Source organism: Enoplosus armatus, chromosome 12 (assembly GCF_043641665.1).
Source record: "Enoplosus armatus isolate fEnoArm2 chromosome 12, fEnoArm2.hap1, whole genome shotgun sequence".
Classification (NCBI taxonomy): domain Eukaryota; kingdom Metazoa; phylum Chordata; class Actinopteri; order Centrarchiformes; family Enoplosidae; genus Enoplosus; species Enoplosus armatus.
Window position 1 is genome coordinate 11,747,128 of NC_092191.1, and position 20,516 is coordinate 11,767,643.

The 20,516-nt window shown below is 43.1% G+C and overlaps 1 protein-coding gene and 1 long non-coding RNA gene across 2 annotated transcripts; both read left to right on the forward strand.

The window, feature by feature from the left end:
• The first annotated feature begins 1,881 nt into the window (after positions 1-1,881).
• On the forward strand, positions 1,882-16,033 carry LOC139294149 (semaphorin-4G-like). Its single transcript, XM_070915958.1, is given in 15 exon segments — positions 1,882-1,917; positions 1,919-2,081; positions 6,677-6,825; positions 8,169-8,231; positions 8,359-8,457; positions 8,610-8,703; positions 8,785-8,898; positions 9,253-9,407; positions 10,305-10,480; positions 12,217-12,361; positions 13,231-13,453; positions 13,686-13,801; positions 13,916-14,070; positions 14,441-14,499; positions 15,027-16,033. Coding segments are annotated over 15 exon segments (2,754 nt in total).
• Positions 16,034-17,340: 1,307 nt separating this feature from the next.
• LOC139294675 (uncharacterized) lies at positions 17,341-19,722 on the forward strand. Its single transcript, XR_011598406.1, has 2 exons — positions 17,341-17,544; positions 18,767-19,722. It is a non-coding gene; the product is annotated as an uncharacterized lncRNA (long non-coding RNA).
• The last annotated feature ends 794 nt before the right edge of the window (positions 19,723-20,516 follow it).

Sequence of the window (20,516 nt, forward strand, 5' to 3'; positions counted from 1 at the left end):
CGTTTAGTCACAAAATAGAGAAAGATGCGCATCAAAAGTTGTCAGAGCCCAAGGTGACGTCTTCAAATTGCTTGTTGCTTTGGTTTGTGGACCAAAAGTCCACAAACCAAAGATATGTTAATTAACAAAGATATAAAACAAAGAAAAGCAGCAAATCTGGAAGAAGCAAACGTTTTCTTAAAAAATTACTCGAAAAAATTATTAGTATATCAGAAGGATTGATAATTACTTTTCTGTCGATCAACCAATCAATCGTTTCAGCACTGAACATATTCACTCCACCTTTTCCAAGACATTCATGTTAACTTGTCTTTGTCACATAACTTGTGACTACAGTACTATTTGGCTGCTGGCCCAACATGGCAAAACAATCCTTACTCCCAAGTGCATTACCATGTACTTTTAGTAAGAAATACAGAGGAATAAACGTTCAGTGTGATGTATTAGATACCGCACTCAGATTTAACCTCAACCTGCTATAGAAAATTAATCTAAAAACTCATTTTGTTTTGATTGACAGAATTGGCAAATATTTTTACAACAGGGCATTCCTTTTGAAATGTATCACAATGACGATGAAAAGCTGAGTCTAATCTTTGTTTAGGACTTTCCAGACTGCTGGCAGTCTTGCATAGTGCTGGTATCCTGTGGGTGGAACAGTGGGTAGTAGAAGGTTATAATATCACAGTGTATACTGTCCTTACAGTATGAGACTGTTACTACCTCCTGTTAAAATCACAGATATAGAATATCTCTCTCATCCACACCTGCATGCTGCTGTGTTTGTCCGTTACATTATGCAACACTCAAGCCAGCCGTTGTCATGGTGTCAGCCCTGAGGGACTTCTGGGACTTTCTGTAAGAGTGCCGTCACAGACGCTTGTGCTAATGGCTTCACTTTTCTGCTCTTTTATTTTGTGTGTAAATGGATTTGTGTTAGTGTGTGTGCTAGTGACAGAAGGAACAAGCAGGCTCCCTGGACGTTCAAGTCTTTAGGATGCTAGAGGCACGCTTTGTGAGAGGAGAGCACTAAAGAGTGTGACTGTTTACATGTGGAACTGAGAAAGCATTTTGAAGACAGAGGTGGAGTATTTAGAGAGTGTGTGAGTGTGTGTGTGTGTGTGTGTGTGTTAGAAAGAGAGACATAAAGAAAGAGGGTAAGAGAAAGAGACATGTCACCATTCCTCCAAATAAAACTGGATAATGTTGGTGATGCTCTCCCTTCACTCCTCCAAAAGGGGGTCTTGTTCTGGCCAAACAACATTGGCATTCACATCACAACACACACGTCTCAGAGATGATCATATTTCACAATCTGCCCCCCCCCCCCCTTCGTGGATTTGGCTCCTCTCAGGTACGTCTGCCGTTTGAACTGGTTTCGCACCTTATCGGTCTGGATTGCTCCACATCGCCATTTAATCCCCAAGTGTTTGCTCGTGATATCGGCACGTAGCTCTGTTTGACAGTCATTGTTTGGTTAATGATATTTTCAGTCATGTGTTTAGACTCGGCAGCTGCTGCTCACACACTGCAGACTGCCAGACTGCCAGACTTTGCTTAGAGGATGACTCTGTCGTCATCCTATTGAAGTCCTCCACATCAGTTTATTTAATGTGTTTGAACTCAACTTCTCCAGCTTTCTTCATTTTTCAACTTCTCCTCTGACTTTTTGAGGTGACAGTCTCAGTCACAGTGCCCAAGTATACAGCGTTTTGTGCTTCTTCTAGTGTAGACATGACTACTAACACTGTTGTCTGTTTTATTTCTACAGCACGGTGAAAGGGGCTGCCTTCTTGCCTGCCGGTGTTTGTCTGAGTGCGTGGGTGTCTGTGGGTGTCTGTGTGTGTGCACGCAGGGGTGTATGTGAGTCGTAAGGTGAATATGTTTGTGTGAGTGCATGCATATACACCCTGGTCGTGAGAGTGTGTGTCCCACAAGACGCTCGGCGGAGATGCAGGGAGCTCAATCCTCTGCGGCGCGGCTCCTGCTGCTGAGCTGCTGTGTGTGTGCGGCGGCCGGCTACCCATTCAGAACGCCCCTGGACCTGGATGTGACTCCACGCGTCACCGTGTTGAGCAGCGGTAAGCAGGCACACAAGCACACAGAGGGTTTTGGTCTTAAATCTGCATATTTCTGAACAGTTTGTGGTGCATCACATTCCTGTCAAATGGTGAAAAATCTTTATGATTTCACTCTCAAACACTGAACCTTAAAATGTCTCATAACTCAATTATTAATGCAGTGCTTTGCATTCAGACCGGCAGTTGTTTTGTAACAGGTTTCTTTAAATGGAGAATATCTCCGTTTGGAAAGAAACTCTTTACATGTTCAGTCTGTTTCTGTAGTATTGCAGGTGCCGCCCTCTTTCTCTTTATCTTGTCTTCATTTCTCTTCCCTCCTTTTTCCTCACACATCTCTTTTCACTCAATCTTATTTGTGTGCCCTCAAAACTTGCACATAAGCCTGCCTGCCTCTGGTAATTCTTACACCTGCCTCTTCTGTAAACCATGATTTAAATGGTTCTTTTCCCATATCTGATTATTATTATTTACCTCGAGTGAGTGACGGCATGTAGCTTGAGGTGCTACAGAAACCGTGGCAGATGAGTGAAGTGCTTATACTTGGATCCCTGCGGAGCATCCAGGGAGACTGACACCACTGTAGGTAGTTGAGAGAAGCACCGTAACCATGACAACTGTTGTAGTATAGCGCAATACTGCTGTATACAGCATTTTTCTTTTGTGCATGTGTGGGCAAGTGTGTGTGTGTATCTCCTTAAAGCTTTTATCTGATCCTGGACTTTATTTGTTGATACACAGACATGTGAAGGAAATTTTCTCACATCTCCACTTTGACTTTCAGCCAAATTCACTTTATAAAATCTACTTGTAGAACAATATCCCTCCTCTCCATTTCTCTTTTTCCAGACAGTTGTCTTTCTCACAATATATCACCGACTTACACTCATTATCCATCTTTTTCTTCCCCCGTTACTCCTCTTGAACCTGTCTTGATACCTTTGTCTCAGTTTCTGTAAATCAAATGTTGGCGCTCAAACCAGCCCACAGATCCACCTACACGACTCTTCTCCTCGTCTGCTGCCCCGTCACTCTCTCAACCCCTCCCCCTCTCTCTACCATCCATCTCTCTACCTTTAAGCTCCGTCTCTTTTACCCATGTTTTTCTTCATTAGTTTTTCTACTTTTCATGGTTGCACTGTCCTCTTTTAATTCCTTTACCTTTCCATCACCTCTAGCCTTTGTTTCTTTTGCTTCCATCCTCATGATGAGAAGACTTGGATATGCAAACTTACTACTAATCCCTTAAGTCTCTGTGTTTCTTAGCAACCTAAAGGCAAAGCCTCCAAAGGGGTAGTTAAATCACACAGGCTTGCACACAAGCACCTGTGTCTTCTCTCCTCATTGAAACGTCACTTTTTTCCCATAAAGAAGGTGAAAACGTTCGTGGGAGGGAGGTGGTTAAGGGTTATTAATTTGAAGATGTCCAGTGCTGAAGAGCTGAATGGCTAAAAGTTGGCAAAACTGAGTTGTTAAAAAGAATGAAAACTGGTGCTACATCTAAATACCTTTTCATTACACACACTGATTTCAACCTGTCAAGTATTTTGAGAATTTGCCAAACTTTGACATCAGTTACAGTCAATGAATCTAACTTTGTTTATTCTGTACCTGTCGGCCCGTTTGCATGTCAGAGTACTCTGAGCCGTAAACAGGCCTAGCGCTCGAGTGTGAATTTGTATGTAAGGCTGTCACGTCACAGTCCGACGCCGAGAGGTTCAGCCAGTGTGTGTGCGTGCGTTTGTGTCCCTGAACACTGTGTACTGTGCTGATCAGCTGAGGAAGTGTTTGCTCAGTAAACAATATCATCTGGGCTTCTCTCGCTGCCTCTCTCGCTCTTTTTCTGTCCCTATAGAATGAATCAATCGCGCCTTTTCTCACACGATCTTGAAAGCCGAGGCTAAAATGTGCCGTCATATATAGTTAATAAATCTCCCTCTGCTGCGTCACACTCTTGCAGAGGTTGTTTTGAGTTACCTGGCTCCAGCTGTCAGGCATTGTGTCTCCTAATGCTCGGATTACACTGAGGAAACTCAGGCATTGTCTTCACTCACAATGAGACACTCACATCATGTAGAAAAACGTACTGTTCCGAAAATCCCATGCAGGTAATACTCTTCTTCCTCCTGCTGAGAATGAGGGAGGAAAAGTAGACACCTGATCACCCAGGAGCAGTCTGGGATGGGAACTGCCTGCTGCTGCTGCTGAAGACAGCAGAGCGGATTGTTTTGCAGCAGCTGATAGGAATCTTAATGACAGCGTACTTGATAACCATGGAGTCTTCAGGGGGGAAGTGGATTGGCTGAGGATGCAGGAAGTCTGACACCTTACTGTTTGGCTGTGTTGAGCTACTGTACTCCTCAATAGGTGTGAAAAGTGTCTCACTTTCAAGTTTCTATGGCTTGAATGCTGTCACCCCAGCTGATAGTAAAAGCTGCTCCGCATTAGTCACGTCAGATATTTTAATTAGACATTAAATTACAACTTTGCTGTCATTTTTTTCACAAGGGACAACGCTGTTTGCTCACATGACAGACATTGTCTTGTGGAGATATTGTTGTGGCTATGACATGGTTAGAGATTCTCTGTGTCCATGATGTGTGTGTGGATGTGACAGTGGTGTTGTGCTAACTAGAGTCCTGATAGATCGTATGTTTAGAACTTACATAACTCTCCAGCCTCTCATGACTGCAGCGAGTGACTTCATGACATGTCTTGTTAGTGGGTGTATATATGTGTGTGTGTGTGTGTGTGTGTGTGTGTGTGTGTGTGTGTGTGTGCGTGTATGTGCTGTGCAGTATTTCTCTTTGCTGAGTGTTTGTATGAGTGAACCTCATTAGTGTCTTGTCCTGTCAAACAGATGCATCCCAATATAGCCTGGAAAACTGGACGGGGGACACATACACAAAGCAAAGAACCCTCGAACCACAGAAACCCACATTAAGTAGAAGTGGATCTCTGAAATCTGATGTTGTGTTGGGCCTCTTTTCATTATCTTCTAATTCCTCTGCAGAGTGGAGCAGGATAAGCGTAATCCCTTGGCTTTTATTGTCCAGTCGTAATTTAATTTCTGGTCAGTGCAAAATATAACTTTATATAAGTCAGAGAAAAGTTGAAAAGTTATGTTTGTGATGCTGAAACACATTTGTAGCATTTGTATTTATGCTAGCAGCAGGGCTCTATGTATGGAAATGGTCTGCTTGTCAGTCGGTCCACCACTTTGCTCCACGCTGAAATATCTAGACTTTGATGACCCTGAATTTTCTTCTAGAGCTACCATGAGGTTGATATTTTTGGTGGAGTGAAATGTCTCCACTATTCGATGCAATGTCATGAAAATTGTTAAAGACATTCATGTTCAATGATGCTGTATGTGCTTTTGTTATGTCTGGATATGTTTGTTTTTCTTTTCTCAGGTCTCTCTTTCAAAATAGATCTTGATCTCAATGAGACTACCTGATTTGATAAAGGTTATATATAACTTTAGTGATCTCTGACTTTTCATATAGTACCATCATCTGACCAAAGTTTTCAATTTTTAATACTTAATTCCTGGTTAAGACCAAATACCTGAAAAACTAATGACATTTCCATCAGCCTCAGTTGTACTTTGTGTTTAGTGCTAATAAGCAAATGTTAGCATGCTTACACGTTAAACTAATAATTACTAATCATTCCAGCACTAAAAATGAGCAAGGGAAAGTCAGTAGATAAACGATCTTAAAGGAAATGTTTACCAAACCTAAACCAATACTGAAAACAGCTTCTCTGACTAAACACATGGAACTGTGAAGTCATGTAGAGAGATTTTCTCTGCAGCTACAGTACAACGGAGTTTAATAGAAGACAATTTCTAGCAGCCCAAAAAAAGAAAATCTGATTTTAAAGCGAGTCCCTCAGAATCAAAGAGCAAGGCCCTCTTACCTCTCTGCACTGACGTTCGACAATCATACAGCGAGAAATCCATCACAGAAGATGAAGAGATTTCTATTCCTCCCTTTATTCTCATACTGTCAGATTTGATTGAAAAAGCGCTCACTCTTACATGAGATGTGTTAGTGTACAAATATCCACCAATGTGGATTTTTTCACATAAAAATCCAGATGACAATAGAGTCTGTTTGTGTGTGGATGTACACTTTACAGTTGTTCCCATAGAGACAGACCATAATCAATAGCAGCAGTGGACAGGGTTTATACTGAGATATGCCCAGGTGGTAATGTGTGTAGCCACATGAATGATTATCAGGCTGTTTCAACCACTTATATTGTCCAATAATCAGACAGGGGACATTCATAAAATTATCTGAGGAAATTCAACAACAAAAGAAGGTTAAACTGGGTTGTCATCATTTTTGCTCCCACTGATTTTGAGTGTATCATCTCTAAAATCTCACCAATCCTCCACTGAAGTGCCAATTATACTGGATATCATATCGCTGACTCAGCCACCAGAGAGCATGTGTGGTGTGTGGACGTCTATGATATATTTTTTCAAGAACATGAGAAGCTGTTTCTCTAAACAGGTGTAGCAGAAGCTGTCAGGGCGTTACAAATGGTCACATTCATTAACAACCAATCCTTCTCTCTCCTCCCAGCTCTACAGGGCTGCAGACGTTTCCAGTCCTCTGCAGTCAACTACAGCACCATGTTGCTGGAGGCTGACAGTGAGCGTCTCTACGTCGGGGCCCGGGGGGCTGTATTCGCTCTCAATGCCTCTGACATCTCAGCCGACTCTGCTCTCACTGTGAGTTTGTTTGTGTCTGTGTTGCTGCGTGCTGTGTGCCTCCGCTGCCATATCTTTATAACTCTGCCACGGCTTCATTTGCATTCCACAACGCAGGAACTTTTTTGAGGCAACAATATTTCATTTTTGAGGCAAAAGTATTTATTCCCCTGTCACTCCTTGTGTGTGTGTGTGTGTGTGTGTGTGTGTGTGTGTGTGTGTAGTGACATTACTTTCTACACGATAGCTCCCAGTTACACCACAGGAGCATCTTGCTGCATAAACTTACATATTAATGATAAAAAACTGAAAAACTAAATACTGTATCTTCTCACTGTAGCTCTAAATAGATACAGAATTCATGTTTATATCATCAACATATTGGAGCATGTTGACACAAAAGTAGTTTCTAATTAATGCTGTAATTAGTATACTATCTACCTCAGTATTGCCAGTATTTACCCTACTTTTTGTTTCAACCAGACCAGATCTGTGGTATTTTTGTAAACCCTGAGTTCATTTGTATTTACACAAGTTTGGGATGAAGGTCCCAACAAAGGGTCTATGGGGTTAAAGAAGCTAATTCAGATTCTAATTGATATTGCAGGTTATATGCCTTGGTTGGTGATCATGATTGGACATTTGGCCATTTTCCCTTTCTTATTGTCAAAATAATAATAAGATTAAAATCCTTTTGATTTTCTTCATGTCACACCCAAATTTTGACACTATTTATGGCTGGCTGATTTATTCTGCTATTACCGTTAAATGTATCTATACTATATAGATGTATAGTTACCTCTATATATATATAGTATTTTGCATCATTCTTGTCTATTCCTCAAAGTGTATTGTCAGCAGTGTTGTTGTGATTGAGTCTCGTCCTCAAACTATTGCATGTTGCAGGATAATGTAAATTAAAGTTGACTGTCCCTTTAAGTACCCATAGAAGCTGAAAACCCTCTTTCACCTGTCATGCTACTGTATGTGTTACTTAGTGACAACCTGACATTAAGCTGTTATGCTGATAATGTTAATACAGCAGTGGTGTCTGTCATAATGTGTAATTGCTGGTGTGTGTGCGTTACACTCCCTCGCAACCACTCCTCCATCTCCTGCTGTAAACACAAATGTGTTATGTCAACTTTCTTTGTTACAGAAGAGTTAAAGAACACGCTCCTATAACATGTAATAGGAGCGTGTTCATATAATTGAGATGTTGTGATGGTATGATTTATTAAAGCAAAAAGATTATATTCTCCGTTTATCTGCTGTCAGATCTGTGGTATTTTGCTCAAATGTATGCAAGTCAGTGATATAAAACCATCCAACTCGTTGTCTCACTGTTCTGTGGTGTGTATTAGATTGAGTGGGAGGCCTCCCCCGAGCAAAAACGTCAGTGTCTGCTCAAGGGAAAAGACAATAAGGTAGGCATTTAGTTGTTCTTTCTGCCTTAGTTTTTTCTTTTCATGTTTTTGCATTTTGTTCTCTCCTATGTATTGATATTCGTTCCCTCACCATAATATATTTTCCGGCTTTCTCTTCCTTTTACAGACGGAGTGTTTTAATCACATCCGCTTCCTCCAGAGGTTCAACTCGACTCATCTCTACATGTGTGGCACTCATGCCTTCAGACCCCTCTGTGCATACATAGTATGTTAATGCAAAACATATTACCGCCCTCCCAAATTTACCAAATTTACCAAATACATTTGTGGATCTATAGATGTGAACATAGCTGTGAAAAGGTGCTTAATCTCCTATTCTCTGTCTTCCTCTTTACCCAAATGCTTTTTCCTATATAGGATGAGGAGAACTTTGTGATGTCTTCTCAGCCTGAAGAGGGCAGAGACAAATGTCCCTATGGCCCGACAACAGGCTACACTGCCCTCATCATCGGTAAGCCCTTCAACAGCTGTCAGTCACTTCCAGATTTCCACTAAATAACTGAAGAAGCTGATTAATTGTGTTTTCCTCCAGACCAGCAGACGTATACAGCTTCACAGTATGAATTTAGGAGCTTTCCAGATATCCGCCGCAACTCTCCGTCTCCTACACTGAAGACAGAAGACGCCCCCACACGCTGGCTGAATGGTGAGTTAATCTCCTGGAATGATAAAAGCCCTTTAACATGTTTAGGTGATCCAAGTGGGCAGAGCTAACAAGCCTCCGTATTCACAAGCATCTATTCTGCTGAATAACCTATTCATTATTAACACCAGTGGATCAATAATGCATTATTTTACTTTCCTTACATCAGCTACTGATTGCTCCACTAATTCTTACAGCATTACAACTTAGTTTTACATGCTTTGACAGTTCTGTGTTTTTTAGTTTCAGTCTGTCGGTCCAACACTTTGTTCCAGACTAAAATATCTCAACAACTCCTGATTCGTTTATCAAGAAGAACACAGTATGAGTCAGTGCATCTTTCTTTGCCCCATGCAGAGGCAGACTTCGTGGGCTCTGCCTTGGTGAGGGAGAGTTTGGGCAGCAGCACCGGCGATGATGATAAGATCTACTTCTTCTTCACCGAGAGGAGCCAGGAGCAGACGACAACCTACAGCCACAGCAGGGTGGCACGAGTGGCTCGGGTTTGTAAGGTGAGTGCAGATTTTAAAAAAAGATGCAGGATATATTTTACAACTGGAAGTGAAGCCTTGCATCAGACTAGCTTGAGTGAAGTCTTGGTTGAGAATAGGGGAGGGTGCTATAATAGATGAGGGGCTGGATGGGGAATGCATTTGTAACAAGGCCCCAGTGTGATTAGAGGAGCAGACTGTGTAGCTGATGAATGGGTTGCAGAGTCAGTGGTGCTCGGAGTGAGAGGGATGGATGACTGCAGGGGAGAGACAGACTGTTTAGCATCCTCTGCGGCCTGAAATGTGAATGATTTACATTTCCAGCTGCCCAGGAAGGGGTTAAGAATAGTGAGAGCCAATTGTACAGTGTAATAACCTTGTTGTTCTCTCCTGTGGCACCTTAAAATAAAGTCAGCTTACATGTTCTCTCCTTGAAAGCTTGGCAGCATATTTGTTTTTTCATCTTAATAGAAATGCCTTGCGGCTCGACGTGTGACATTTTCTATTTGCCACTGGCTGAATGCATTTAAAAGTTAAAATCAAAGGGTAACATGATGTCATGTTGCCAGATTTCCAAAAGAATCATGGCCTTGAGTCAAGCTTTTCCTTTGTGAACCCGTCAAAGAACCTTCAACCTTTAGGTGTGCTGCAGTCTGCTGAGGGACAAAAACACACACACACTCAGACACAAACCTGTACAGTATGTACCTATGGGAAGCCATAATCTTATTGAACGTATCGTTATTGCTTTCCCTTGCCATCTGTTGCGCTCTTTAGGAGGTTCACTTCCCCATGTGTGCCACCTTGAGCCGAGTGTTCAGTCTGTTTTGTCATTTATCCAGGCCTTACCTCATATGACCCTCTCTACTCCCTCCTCCTCCTCTGTTTCTCCTTTCCCCTCCACCTTTCTTCCCTCAGGGGGACAGAGGAGGCCGTTTAACTCTCCAGAAACGCTGGACGTCCTTCCTCAAGGCCAGGCTGTCATGTTCTCTGCCCGAGTATGACTTCCACTTCAACATGCTGCGCAGCGTCTTCGTCATGCCCGGCCATGCACTGCAGGACACGCTGTTCTATGGCATCTTCGGCCTGGAGTGGTGAGTGGGAGCTTGTGTGTTGTCAAGATCTCTGGCTGAGGGGGACTTTGAGGATGCAAATGCAAATGAGTAAAGAGGGAAAAAGATGAAAGGCAGCAATCAATACATTGAGACAGTTGAAGAAGACAGGAAGGGACAAGATGAAAGAGACGAGTGAGACAAAGCGAGGAGAACTTTTTTATCCAAGTTGGGTGGATGAGTTTTACAGAATATTAATTAGAAATGTAAATTTTAAAAGAAGTTGTAATCCTTAAACTTGTAGCCCTGCTTGATTTGGCGACACCTGTGGTTACCATGGTAACAGCAAGTGCGATTTAATGGTAGCGTAAACACTCATTGAGCAGCTACTTTGTCAGAAATACAACAGATGGGAAACTGGTGACTCTGTTTACAGTGCGGCCAAACAAACTTTAAACATTGTTTAAATAAAGAAGTCGGTTAAAATGATTGAATTCTGCACGCGACGCAAGTAGTTTCCCGAGCCACAGCAGGGCACAGGACAGTTGTTTACCTTGTTGAGTGCAGCCTGTCACCTGTAACTCCTCCCTGTGGCTGTTCTTTCTTGTTCCATTACTTCCTTGCAAAAATTCAAAATGATCCGCTAAAGAAAAAATGATGAAAGGACTGTTGTCTTGTTCTATATGAACAATTGCAGTTAGCTGATGTCAGAGACAAACACATTTCCTGTGGCTGCTTCACAATAAAAGCCACCCCATGGTTCGCCAGTAAAACGCTTTTAATGTGAATCCGTGGAAATGTTGGGTTCGCATTAGCAGTCACTTAATACAGCTCTAACACAATGTAAAGAGAGCCAACAGGTGTCAATGAGATAAAATTGCACCCCAAAAACTACTATACAGAGATAATTACTGAATGTAAATACATTAAATGGCTATTGCAGAAAAAAATGAAGACTATTAGAAGTATCAAAAATTGGGTTTGATGTGAGAAAAACCTTAAAGATTATAACTGTAATGGCCCTTTATAGAAACTTGGTAGAAACTAGTTTCCACCTGTCCTTGCTGTTATGATGCACCATATGGTGAGGGATGAACCAGGACTCTGAGGACTGTTCAGATGCTTCTGAGGATATCTTTGCCACATAGTCAGCCTCCTTGAGTTTGCAGATGTCCTTGCAATACGCTGCTGCACGACCAGGACCCTTGAGGAGCCTTCTTTCTGTGCTGTGTAGGCTTGGTAGCACTGCTTCTTTAGGAGCGCTGTCTTTCCCCCTAGAATCCAAAACCTGCAGCGAAGTTCGGCCAGCACTCGATCTGGTCCTGGGTGCAGTGGCTGAAAAGTGGATGTTATGCTAAAGCAAAATGTTTTTTTGTTGGGAAAGCATAAACAAACAATGATTATCTTCAACATTTTTGTTTTGTTGAGATGCTGCTGTCTCCTCTTGAGCTCCACCTCCCTTGTCTCTTACCTCAACTCCTACTACTCCTCTGAAACCGTTTTGTAGTTCTCTCCTCCTGGCCTCCTACTCTTCTCAGAGATGTATGACTTCTAATCAGCTTCGTACTATCTCTGACAGTGCTCATCCCCTCCCCCCTCTCCTGTGCTTTCCTCCCATTTGTCTCTCTCCATCTTTTGAGCTAGGTGAGCCGCTGATCTACTGTACTTCTACTGCTGTCCCTATGGCAACACTGGGTTTACTGCTGTTATTGTTCGAGGCCTGTGCTCTGGTCTTTTTCTCACTCTGTGTGTGTGTGTGTGTGTGTTGCTGTCTTTAGGAAAAATGTGAAGGCGTCTGCAGTGTGTCGGTTTTCTCTGTCTGAAGTCCAAGAGGCCTTTCAAGGACCCTACATGGAGAACCAGGACTCTGGCTCTAAGTGGAAGGAATACACTGGAAAGATCCCTGACCCACGACCTGGAACGGTAAACACACATGCTCACACACACACACACGGGCACTGCTGCCCTCTCAGCCTCTTAAATACAAGATGACGCACAGAAAAAATGTCCTCCTCCTCTTCAGCCTCCAAAGATTCACACCAGAAAACCCCAACAGAGACCAGACGAAACTGATCCAAAGTAAAGATGCATGAAGGGAGGAAGCAGAGATAAAGATGGAGGAAAAACGATTGAGCGGAAGAGTGGCAGCCTCAAGGATGAGGCTCAAGACACAACCCTCTTATGTCACTGAAACCCATTTCCATGGCGATTAACTCCAGCCCGTAGCTTTGGCGACAATGGCTTAGTGTGGCAGCCAGGGCCGTGGCATCGTTAGCAGGAGCAGAAATTATCCACTGTGGTGTCACTTCAACACTTTGTAGGACTTAATTTTAACATTGCTATTAAACGGAAGGCAAAAGCGGTCAAGGGTTTTAACATGGGAGCGTGAAAGCCTCTTAGAGGAATTGGCTGAAGTCATTTGAAAAGGACAAAACGAGAAGGGAAGTTGTTCCCTTAGTCAGGTGCAGAGAGAGCTGAGTCGCGCGCATGTCAGCACAAGCCGGCTGCTGAACTGACGCAGGCTCATTGTTGTCCAAGTGAAAAGTTGCATTTTCCCCAGACTCAATCTCCCACAGGCTCGCGTTTTCTTCTTGATCCCTTAATTTTCCCTGCAGACCATCTCGCTAAGCCTCGTGACATCCTCTCTGCCTTCTGCTATCCGTCTGTATTTACAGAGAACTTTATTACAAATGAGCCAGAAATGTCGCTCTTCTCCCTGCAGTCCACATCGGGCCTTGTTACTTGCTCATCATCCCTCCTCTCATCTCTCTCTTTGGCTTCTTTTTCTACAGTGTATAACTGACGCTCTGAGGGCCAGGGACATAAACGTCTCCACCTCCCTGCCTGATGATGTGCTGGACTTTGTCAGGAGGCATCCTCTGATGTCCCAGCAGGTCCAACCTTCAGACAGACGCCCCCTTTTGTTCAGGAGGACCACCGACTACACACACATGGCCGTACACATGACCCAAGGCTTAGATGAACAAACCTACCATGTGCTATACATGGGCACAGGTGTGTATGAATCCATGTCAGGTATTACTTGTGCAATCTGTTGAAGGAATAGTTCAACATTTTGGGAAATGGGCTTATTCGCTTTCTTGCAGAGAGTTAAATCAGAAGAATGAGACCACTCTCATGGTCAAACTAGTATGAAGTAGGAAGCTACAGTACAACCAGGAGACACCGAACGTGAATAGGGATGGTCCTAATTCTAATGTTTCTCCTCTTTGTGTGTGTCACTCAGATGAAGGCTGGTTGCATAAAGCTGTAGAAGTCGAGGGTCAGCTGCACATTATAGAGGAGCTTCAAGTCTTTGTGGAACCACAGCCTGTTAATAATCTACTGATATCTGCAAAACAGGTAGCGTGTTTGACCATCGCATGCACACACACACACACACACACACACACACACACACACATTTAAGGTGTAATCTCCTTCCTGCAGTATTTCAGTCTTCTCTCTCCCTCCCAGATGAGTGTGTACGTAGGCTCTCCATCAGGCGTGGTGCAGCTCCCCCTCTCTAACTGTCGCAGATACACCTCCTGCTACGACTGCATCTTTGCAAGGGACCCTCACTGTGCCTGGAACGGAGCCCAGTGTGTGGACGTAATGGCGCACGCAGACAGGTGGGTGCTGAAGGGTGTATGTGATGGGATCAGGTGATTTAAGTGCTGCAGGTGCCCTTTCGAGTGTTTGATTAAACTAACTTCAAGTATCACCGTGCCCTGTCACACTGTCAGCTCGCTGAACTGTTGCATAATCACAACTGCTGGCAGAAACTTCATGCTGGCTGTGATAGTAAACAGAGCATGCAGCTGTGTACTTAAAGTGTACTGATTAATCTGGACTGATTCGCATACTCGTAGAAAGCTGTTATGGAGGCTATAACTGATAACTGAGATATATGAAAAGAGCAGAAGAGAGCATGTCAAATCTCAGTATGTCTTCATTCTTTGCACTAATATGTTTATTGTTATATTTTCTCCCTCTTCATAGATCCATTTTGATCCAGGACATCCAGCATGGCAGCCGGGGATGTGAGAACACACAAAATGGTATGCAGAAATCTCTTCTGCTGCTAGGTGCTGCTGATTTAAAAAAAGTTAGCTTTTAACGCAGCGAATGATGAAAGGGAGATTGAAAATAGAGAATGTAAAGAAGGACTGGAAAGATGCATAGTTGTCATCAGATGGCATGACGGCCTCTTTGAAAGTTGATTATGCACACTGCGTTGGCAAAATCCTCTCCTCCCTTCTTTAATCACATTTTTGCCATCTCTGGAGAGAAATCTGTTTGATATTCAAGGCAGGCAAATGCCTTCTCTCACTTCACAATTTCAATCTGATAAAATGTAGCATCTTCTTCCAACCCATCCTTCTCTCTCTGTACAAGGTAATGTGATGGCAGGAATTAAAAGATATGCAATTGAAATTTATGCCTCAATAACTGTAGACAGTGTTCAATAAATGTAGTAGGCAGTTAAGCAATTAACAATATAAAATGAGTCAAAGGCTAAGCTGTGAGTTTTCCTGCAAACGTAATGTGAACTTACACTTTCTCACTATTAATATGTGTGTTTCAGACATTGTCGTGCGGAGCCGCTCTGTGCGGGTGAGTGATGACGTGCTGCTGCAGTGTGAGCTCAGCTCCAACCTGGCAACGCCCCTCTGGACTCTGGATGGCAGCGAGCTGCAGGGCTATGGCCTCAACTCTGGCTTCAGAACCGGCACAGACGGCCTGCTGATCATCGAGGCCCGGCAGGACCAGAGCGGGCTGTACACCTGCTACGCTGTTGAGAATAATATCAAGGTCGCCATAGTTACCTACAATGTCACCATCCGCCTGGACCTGCCCCCTCCTCCACCTGTTGAGCCAACTGAAGACCCTTACATTCTCTTCGCCACCCTGCCATCACCCACAGAGCGTCCCTCCTCAGAGAGGCCCCTGCCACCGCCCCCGGCCCCTCTCCTCCCCCACTCAGAGCTGCTCTCCCCCAGGAACATGGAGGCCATGTACCTGTCCCTCATCACCATCCTTGGAGGCCTGTGTGTGGTCCTCACCGTGGTCCTTGTCTACGTGGGCTTCTGCCTTCGAGTGGGCAACAGAGGGAAGTACTCATTACGCACCGCAGCTGCTGCCTACCCGCACAGTAAGAGGCACAACAAGAACAGAAAACAGCACAGAAACTCCTCCCACATGGAGCTGAAGACGATCTCCAGCCACTGTAACGGCAACGGCATTTGTAACGTTTCAAAGCACCATAACGGCGACATCCAGGATGGAGGCTTCCTCCAGATCGTCCCTGGTGAGGGTCACCCATCGCCAAATAAGGAGTCTCCTCCCCCGGCCCCTCCTCTCCCACCGACTCCGCAACTTTCCTCTCCAGAGTGTGACTTCCCCAATGGGCTGTCAGCCACGCTGCCCAGCGTCCTGAGGAGGATGAATGGCAACAGCTACGTGCTGTTGAGGCAGAGCGACTCCGAAAACACGTCACCGATCTGCTACTCCTTCGCTGAAGAGCTCAACAGGATCTTAGAGAAGAGGAAACACACTCAGCTGCTGCCCAGGCCGGACGAGAGCTCTGTGTAGAGAGATGTAGTTCCCCCTGTGGTGGGAGGATTGGTGTGTTTTTACCTGGTGCTGAAGTGCCTGTCATATGACTCATTATTGTTAAGGACTAAAGCAATGACTTGAGTCTTACCTACATTCTTTACTTTGGATTTTTAAGTCCACATTGAGACATTCCTGCTTTTTGAACTTTTGAGCTGTTTGTCAACCTTAATTCCCACATTTCCCAACATATAACAAGTGAGAATGAAGGACCGAGCATGAAATGGAGAGAAAGTGTAATCTACCTCACCTCAATACTGGCCAGAAGGAGATGTGCAGTCAGTCTGTAGTCTGATCCGAGTATCAGGGCTGAGATCTCAGCTGCAGAAAGATCTCTGATCCACAAAGCACAAAGCGGGACACACAGACTCCACCGAGGAGCGCAGCCCCACGGGAACATAAATACATGTGAAGACTTCTGCTGTGTGGCGGCCATATTTGGCATGATTTCAACTGGAGGGCAGATAGCCAAAGTTTGTTTGCACTGACAAGTGCACAGATGGCCTATGCATTTTTAAAACATGACATTCACACATTATAAATATTGAGGGAGATGGACGTGGTGAGTGAGGGAATTTGGTTTGCAATGTTTTCACTTTTAATACTGACTCAACCAATTGCAATAACCAACACAAAATAATATTAAGTAACTCATGACGGCACATAACACTTTATACCAGCCATCATTAAGACATGGTGAACTAATCATTATTTAATGTTATTATTTAACATAATTTTGGGTTAAATAATTAACTAAATTGAAGATTTCTTAATGTATTACATTGTTTTATATGAATAATTAATGACATAACAAATATGTGGTGTTAAAATTGGTAAGAAATGAAATCAATAATCTTTAACTGCCACAATTAACAATTTGTTGGTAATTATGTAATATGCAGGCAAACTTTAAATTATTATTAAAATACTTGCAAACATAAATAAGCATTACTGTACAATCCATCATAGGTGGTTAAAACTTGCCTTGTCATGGTGAAGCCTTATGTCAGCCTTTTTCATAAGTGTGGCCATTAAGCACACATTTACATAAACATTAAGGGAAGAAAATAATGTTTAACCTTTACACAATTGAAGACATATTAAATAGTGATTATTTCACCAAGTGTTAATAGACAACGTGAAGATATATGAAGGAATATGACAGTATTAATGATTTTAATGCACTTTAAATGCCAGTTTTAAAGCGCTTTGGGAAAGTTAACAGACGCTTTTATGGAATTTGACACTGCAACCTGTCAAGAAGCGGCAGGCCGGAGGAGCTTTTTGATTGGCCATTTCTCAGTATGAAGGGCTGCAGCAGCGAAGGCCGCAGCTGTGTCTGCTGGACCTTGTTTGACACAAGCGGATTCGAAGGAAAACATTGACTGTGTCTCAGCTGAGCCTGAATCCACCGCTGAGTGACACCCTGCATGAGACTATAACACAGAATGACAGACTGGGGGGAACAGCGTTCGCCAAAAGCATCCCAGGTAAATCATTTTTGTATCTTACCAACACGTCTCCTGCAACAGGCACTTTGCCAAACAAGCACTTAAGAAAATAGATCATTGTGCACTTAAGTTCAAGTGCACGGTTGCTGCTCCAGTGTTTTAAAGACTAGAAACATACAGAACACTGAGACAGCAACGTGTTATCTTACAGTTTACTGGATTTAAATCCATTTGTATGCCAACAGCTTGTTGATCATCCTGCTGAGTTGTTTATAATTTGTGGAAAAGTTTTGGTTTGGAGATGCCCAAATGAAAACATCTGCTATAGTCTGATTCACAGATATGCTGCATCACCTCAGAGAAATTAACAGCCTGACAGCATATTTGACTTATGAGGAGCTCAACCACATTAAAACAAACACCAAGGCTTCATTTCTAGAAATCAGGGTGACAACTTTAACTTCAGACTAGTTTGGTCATTATCATTCAATATCACACAATTTATTTTCCTTATCTGTGCGCTCTTGCTGCATCTTGCTGTTGTTCTCCTGTCAGAGGGCAGCGTTAATTAAACACTCGTCTTATGACAAGTCTGACCTTACTGCAGAAGGAGGGAGAGAAGAGTTAGAGATCCCCCCCAGAGATTTACAGTATGAAGCATTCTCAAGCTCCCAATTATTTCCCCATACCCTCGGGCTCAGACTGGGGTTTTGTATTTTAGTGCTGTATGTCAGAATAGCATCGCAAGTACACGCCGTATGCTTATATGCACATATAGCCGAGCAATTCATACACCTCCATAGGCGATCCTGTGGCACACTTGAATAACAGCAGATTTGATTTAATCTAACAAGCCTGTGATGTCAGGGTGTGAGATACAGTACGTGCCGCTGTGGTTGGCTTGAAAAGCTAAGCTTTCCAGTCAGTGGTGCTGATCAAAGGCATGAAAGGAGAAGGACGTAGCTGCACATTAAAAGCCTTCATTAAAGCCCCTTGACCTCATTTCAAAGCGCAAGACAAGGTGAACACAACGACAGGGGCTTTATTTTGTCAACTTTTCATTCCACATTCCCGCACTAAAAAAATCACTGTTGTTAATATGTAAATACTTTGAGCTGTGTTTGAAAGAGCCCAGGCCACATATAGGCAGGTCTGAAGCTGTAATTGCTTTTAAAATAACCCCCCAAAAGCAAATCTACAATGGATGCACATTGCTGGCACTTACTGTAATATTTTTCACCTCTTTCTCTCTCATTTGCAGGTCTGATGAGCACAGGTCAGTTTGGATTTCTCTTGATTTCATTCCCGGGGGTTCCCATCTCCCGACCAGCGTCAAATGGCTGCAAAGATCTTGATTTCTTTTAATGAGCAGTGAAATGAAATTCACCACCATTAGTGGACAAGCTGAGCCACAAGAGGAAGAGAGGCTGGATAAGGGCTACAGCACGAGAGTCTCTGCACCTACAGCTCTGCTTCCTCACAACTGGAATGAAAATTGTTGGCTGCAGTGTCTTACCGAGCAACGTTTGTTCTTCAGACAGCAGCTCTTTGTGTGCAGAGAGCGTCCTCGCCTCTGTTTGATGCTTGTTAGACCAAACTCGACGTATAATGACCTTTTTCACACACTCGCTGCATGAATTATGTTTCGACATTGTTGTTTTTTTTCTTTACGTCAAGGAAACAAGGATACGTCTTCTTAATATTAATGAAAAGTGCCAAGGTTGATGTTTAAAAGGTGCTTTGTGAGCCTATTTTATTGCAAAACTAGAAGAAAAACGTTTTAAAGAAAAGGTGTATTTATTTTGTAATTTTTGTACATTGTGTTTTGGAAGTTATTGTCAATGTTGCTGTTTTAAGTGCCGCTTGTGAGACCTCCTGACAAATAGGAGGCTCACAAGTAGCCTGTGTTGCACAAAATGTGATAAATAGAAGCACGGTAGCCAAAAGCATGCAGAGGCTGTACCAGTACCAATATTTATAACCTACTAATGGGAGGAAAATGACAACAATTTACTTACTCACTATTACCTATTAGGGATCATTCAGCTTTTCTGTCACTGTAATGTCCACATATTAGTTTTGATCTCTATTTGCATGTTACACCATGCTTGTGCACACAGCAAATCAAATTATTTTACTAAACTAACACAAAGAATAACAGGGCAGTGGGCTCCTTCACATTTCAGTCATGAGTTCAAATAAAACTTTGTACTTAAACTTCTTTCTCTCCTCATCATTGCTTGCGTATATTTACAGTTTGCCTCTCACATTTCACAAAGATAGGTAGATGAAACTGGTGTGTTGTATCTGAGTGGAGGCTGAGCTGTAAATGTTGTCAGACACTCAGGAAAAGGAGGCGTCACTAGAAATAGAAATAGAGAAATAGAAAGCCTTTATTGCCATTGTACAGGATACAACGCTGCTCCTGATCAGTGTGTTAAAAGACACGGAAACAAAATAGCCTCAGCAAAACTCACAACCACAGCCAGCAACACTGGTTCTAAAATAATGAATAAATACTGGAAGGAGACCTGAGTTCCTGCAGCACAGCCTGGAGCTGTAAAACTGCACGGCACAGAGTGGTACGGAAAATGTTGCTGGGAGGTTGATGTCTCAGAACTGGTTCAGATCCAACTGGTGTGTCTTAAGGACAGTGTTGTTGACAAAACCCACACATGCAGTATCTGTCCTGTGTCCCGTGAAGCCATTATAAGACAAAATGTTACCACAGTTGATGCAGCTTTTATAAAAGAGCAGCCGTTCTCACTTTAATCTGCACCTTTTGATCTGATCTTTCAGAAATACCTCAGTCAATATGTGACACTCGCAGATTTTTCCATCATCCATATGACCTTTTCTCATGTTCAGAGGGCAACACCCAGCTTTCAGACAATAATATATTACCGGATGCACGACAAAACACCCATAAATAGGACAGCCGTGTCATGCATACGCAGACAAACACAGCCAAAGGGCGATTTGTAAAAGTGCCAGGTACCTGCAGTGCGTAC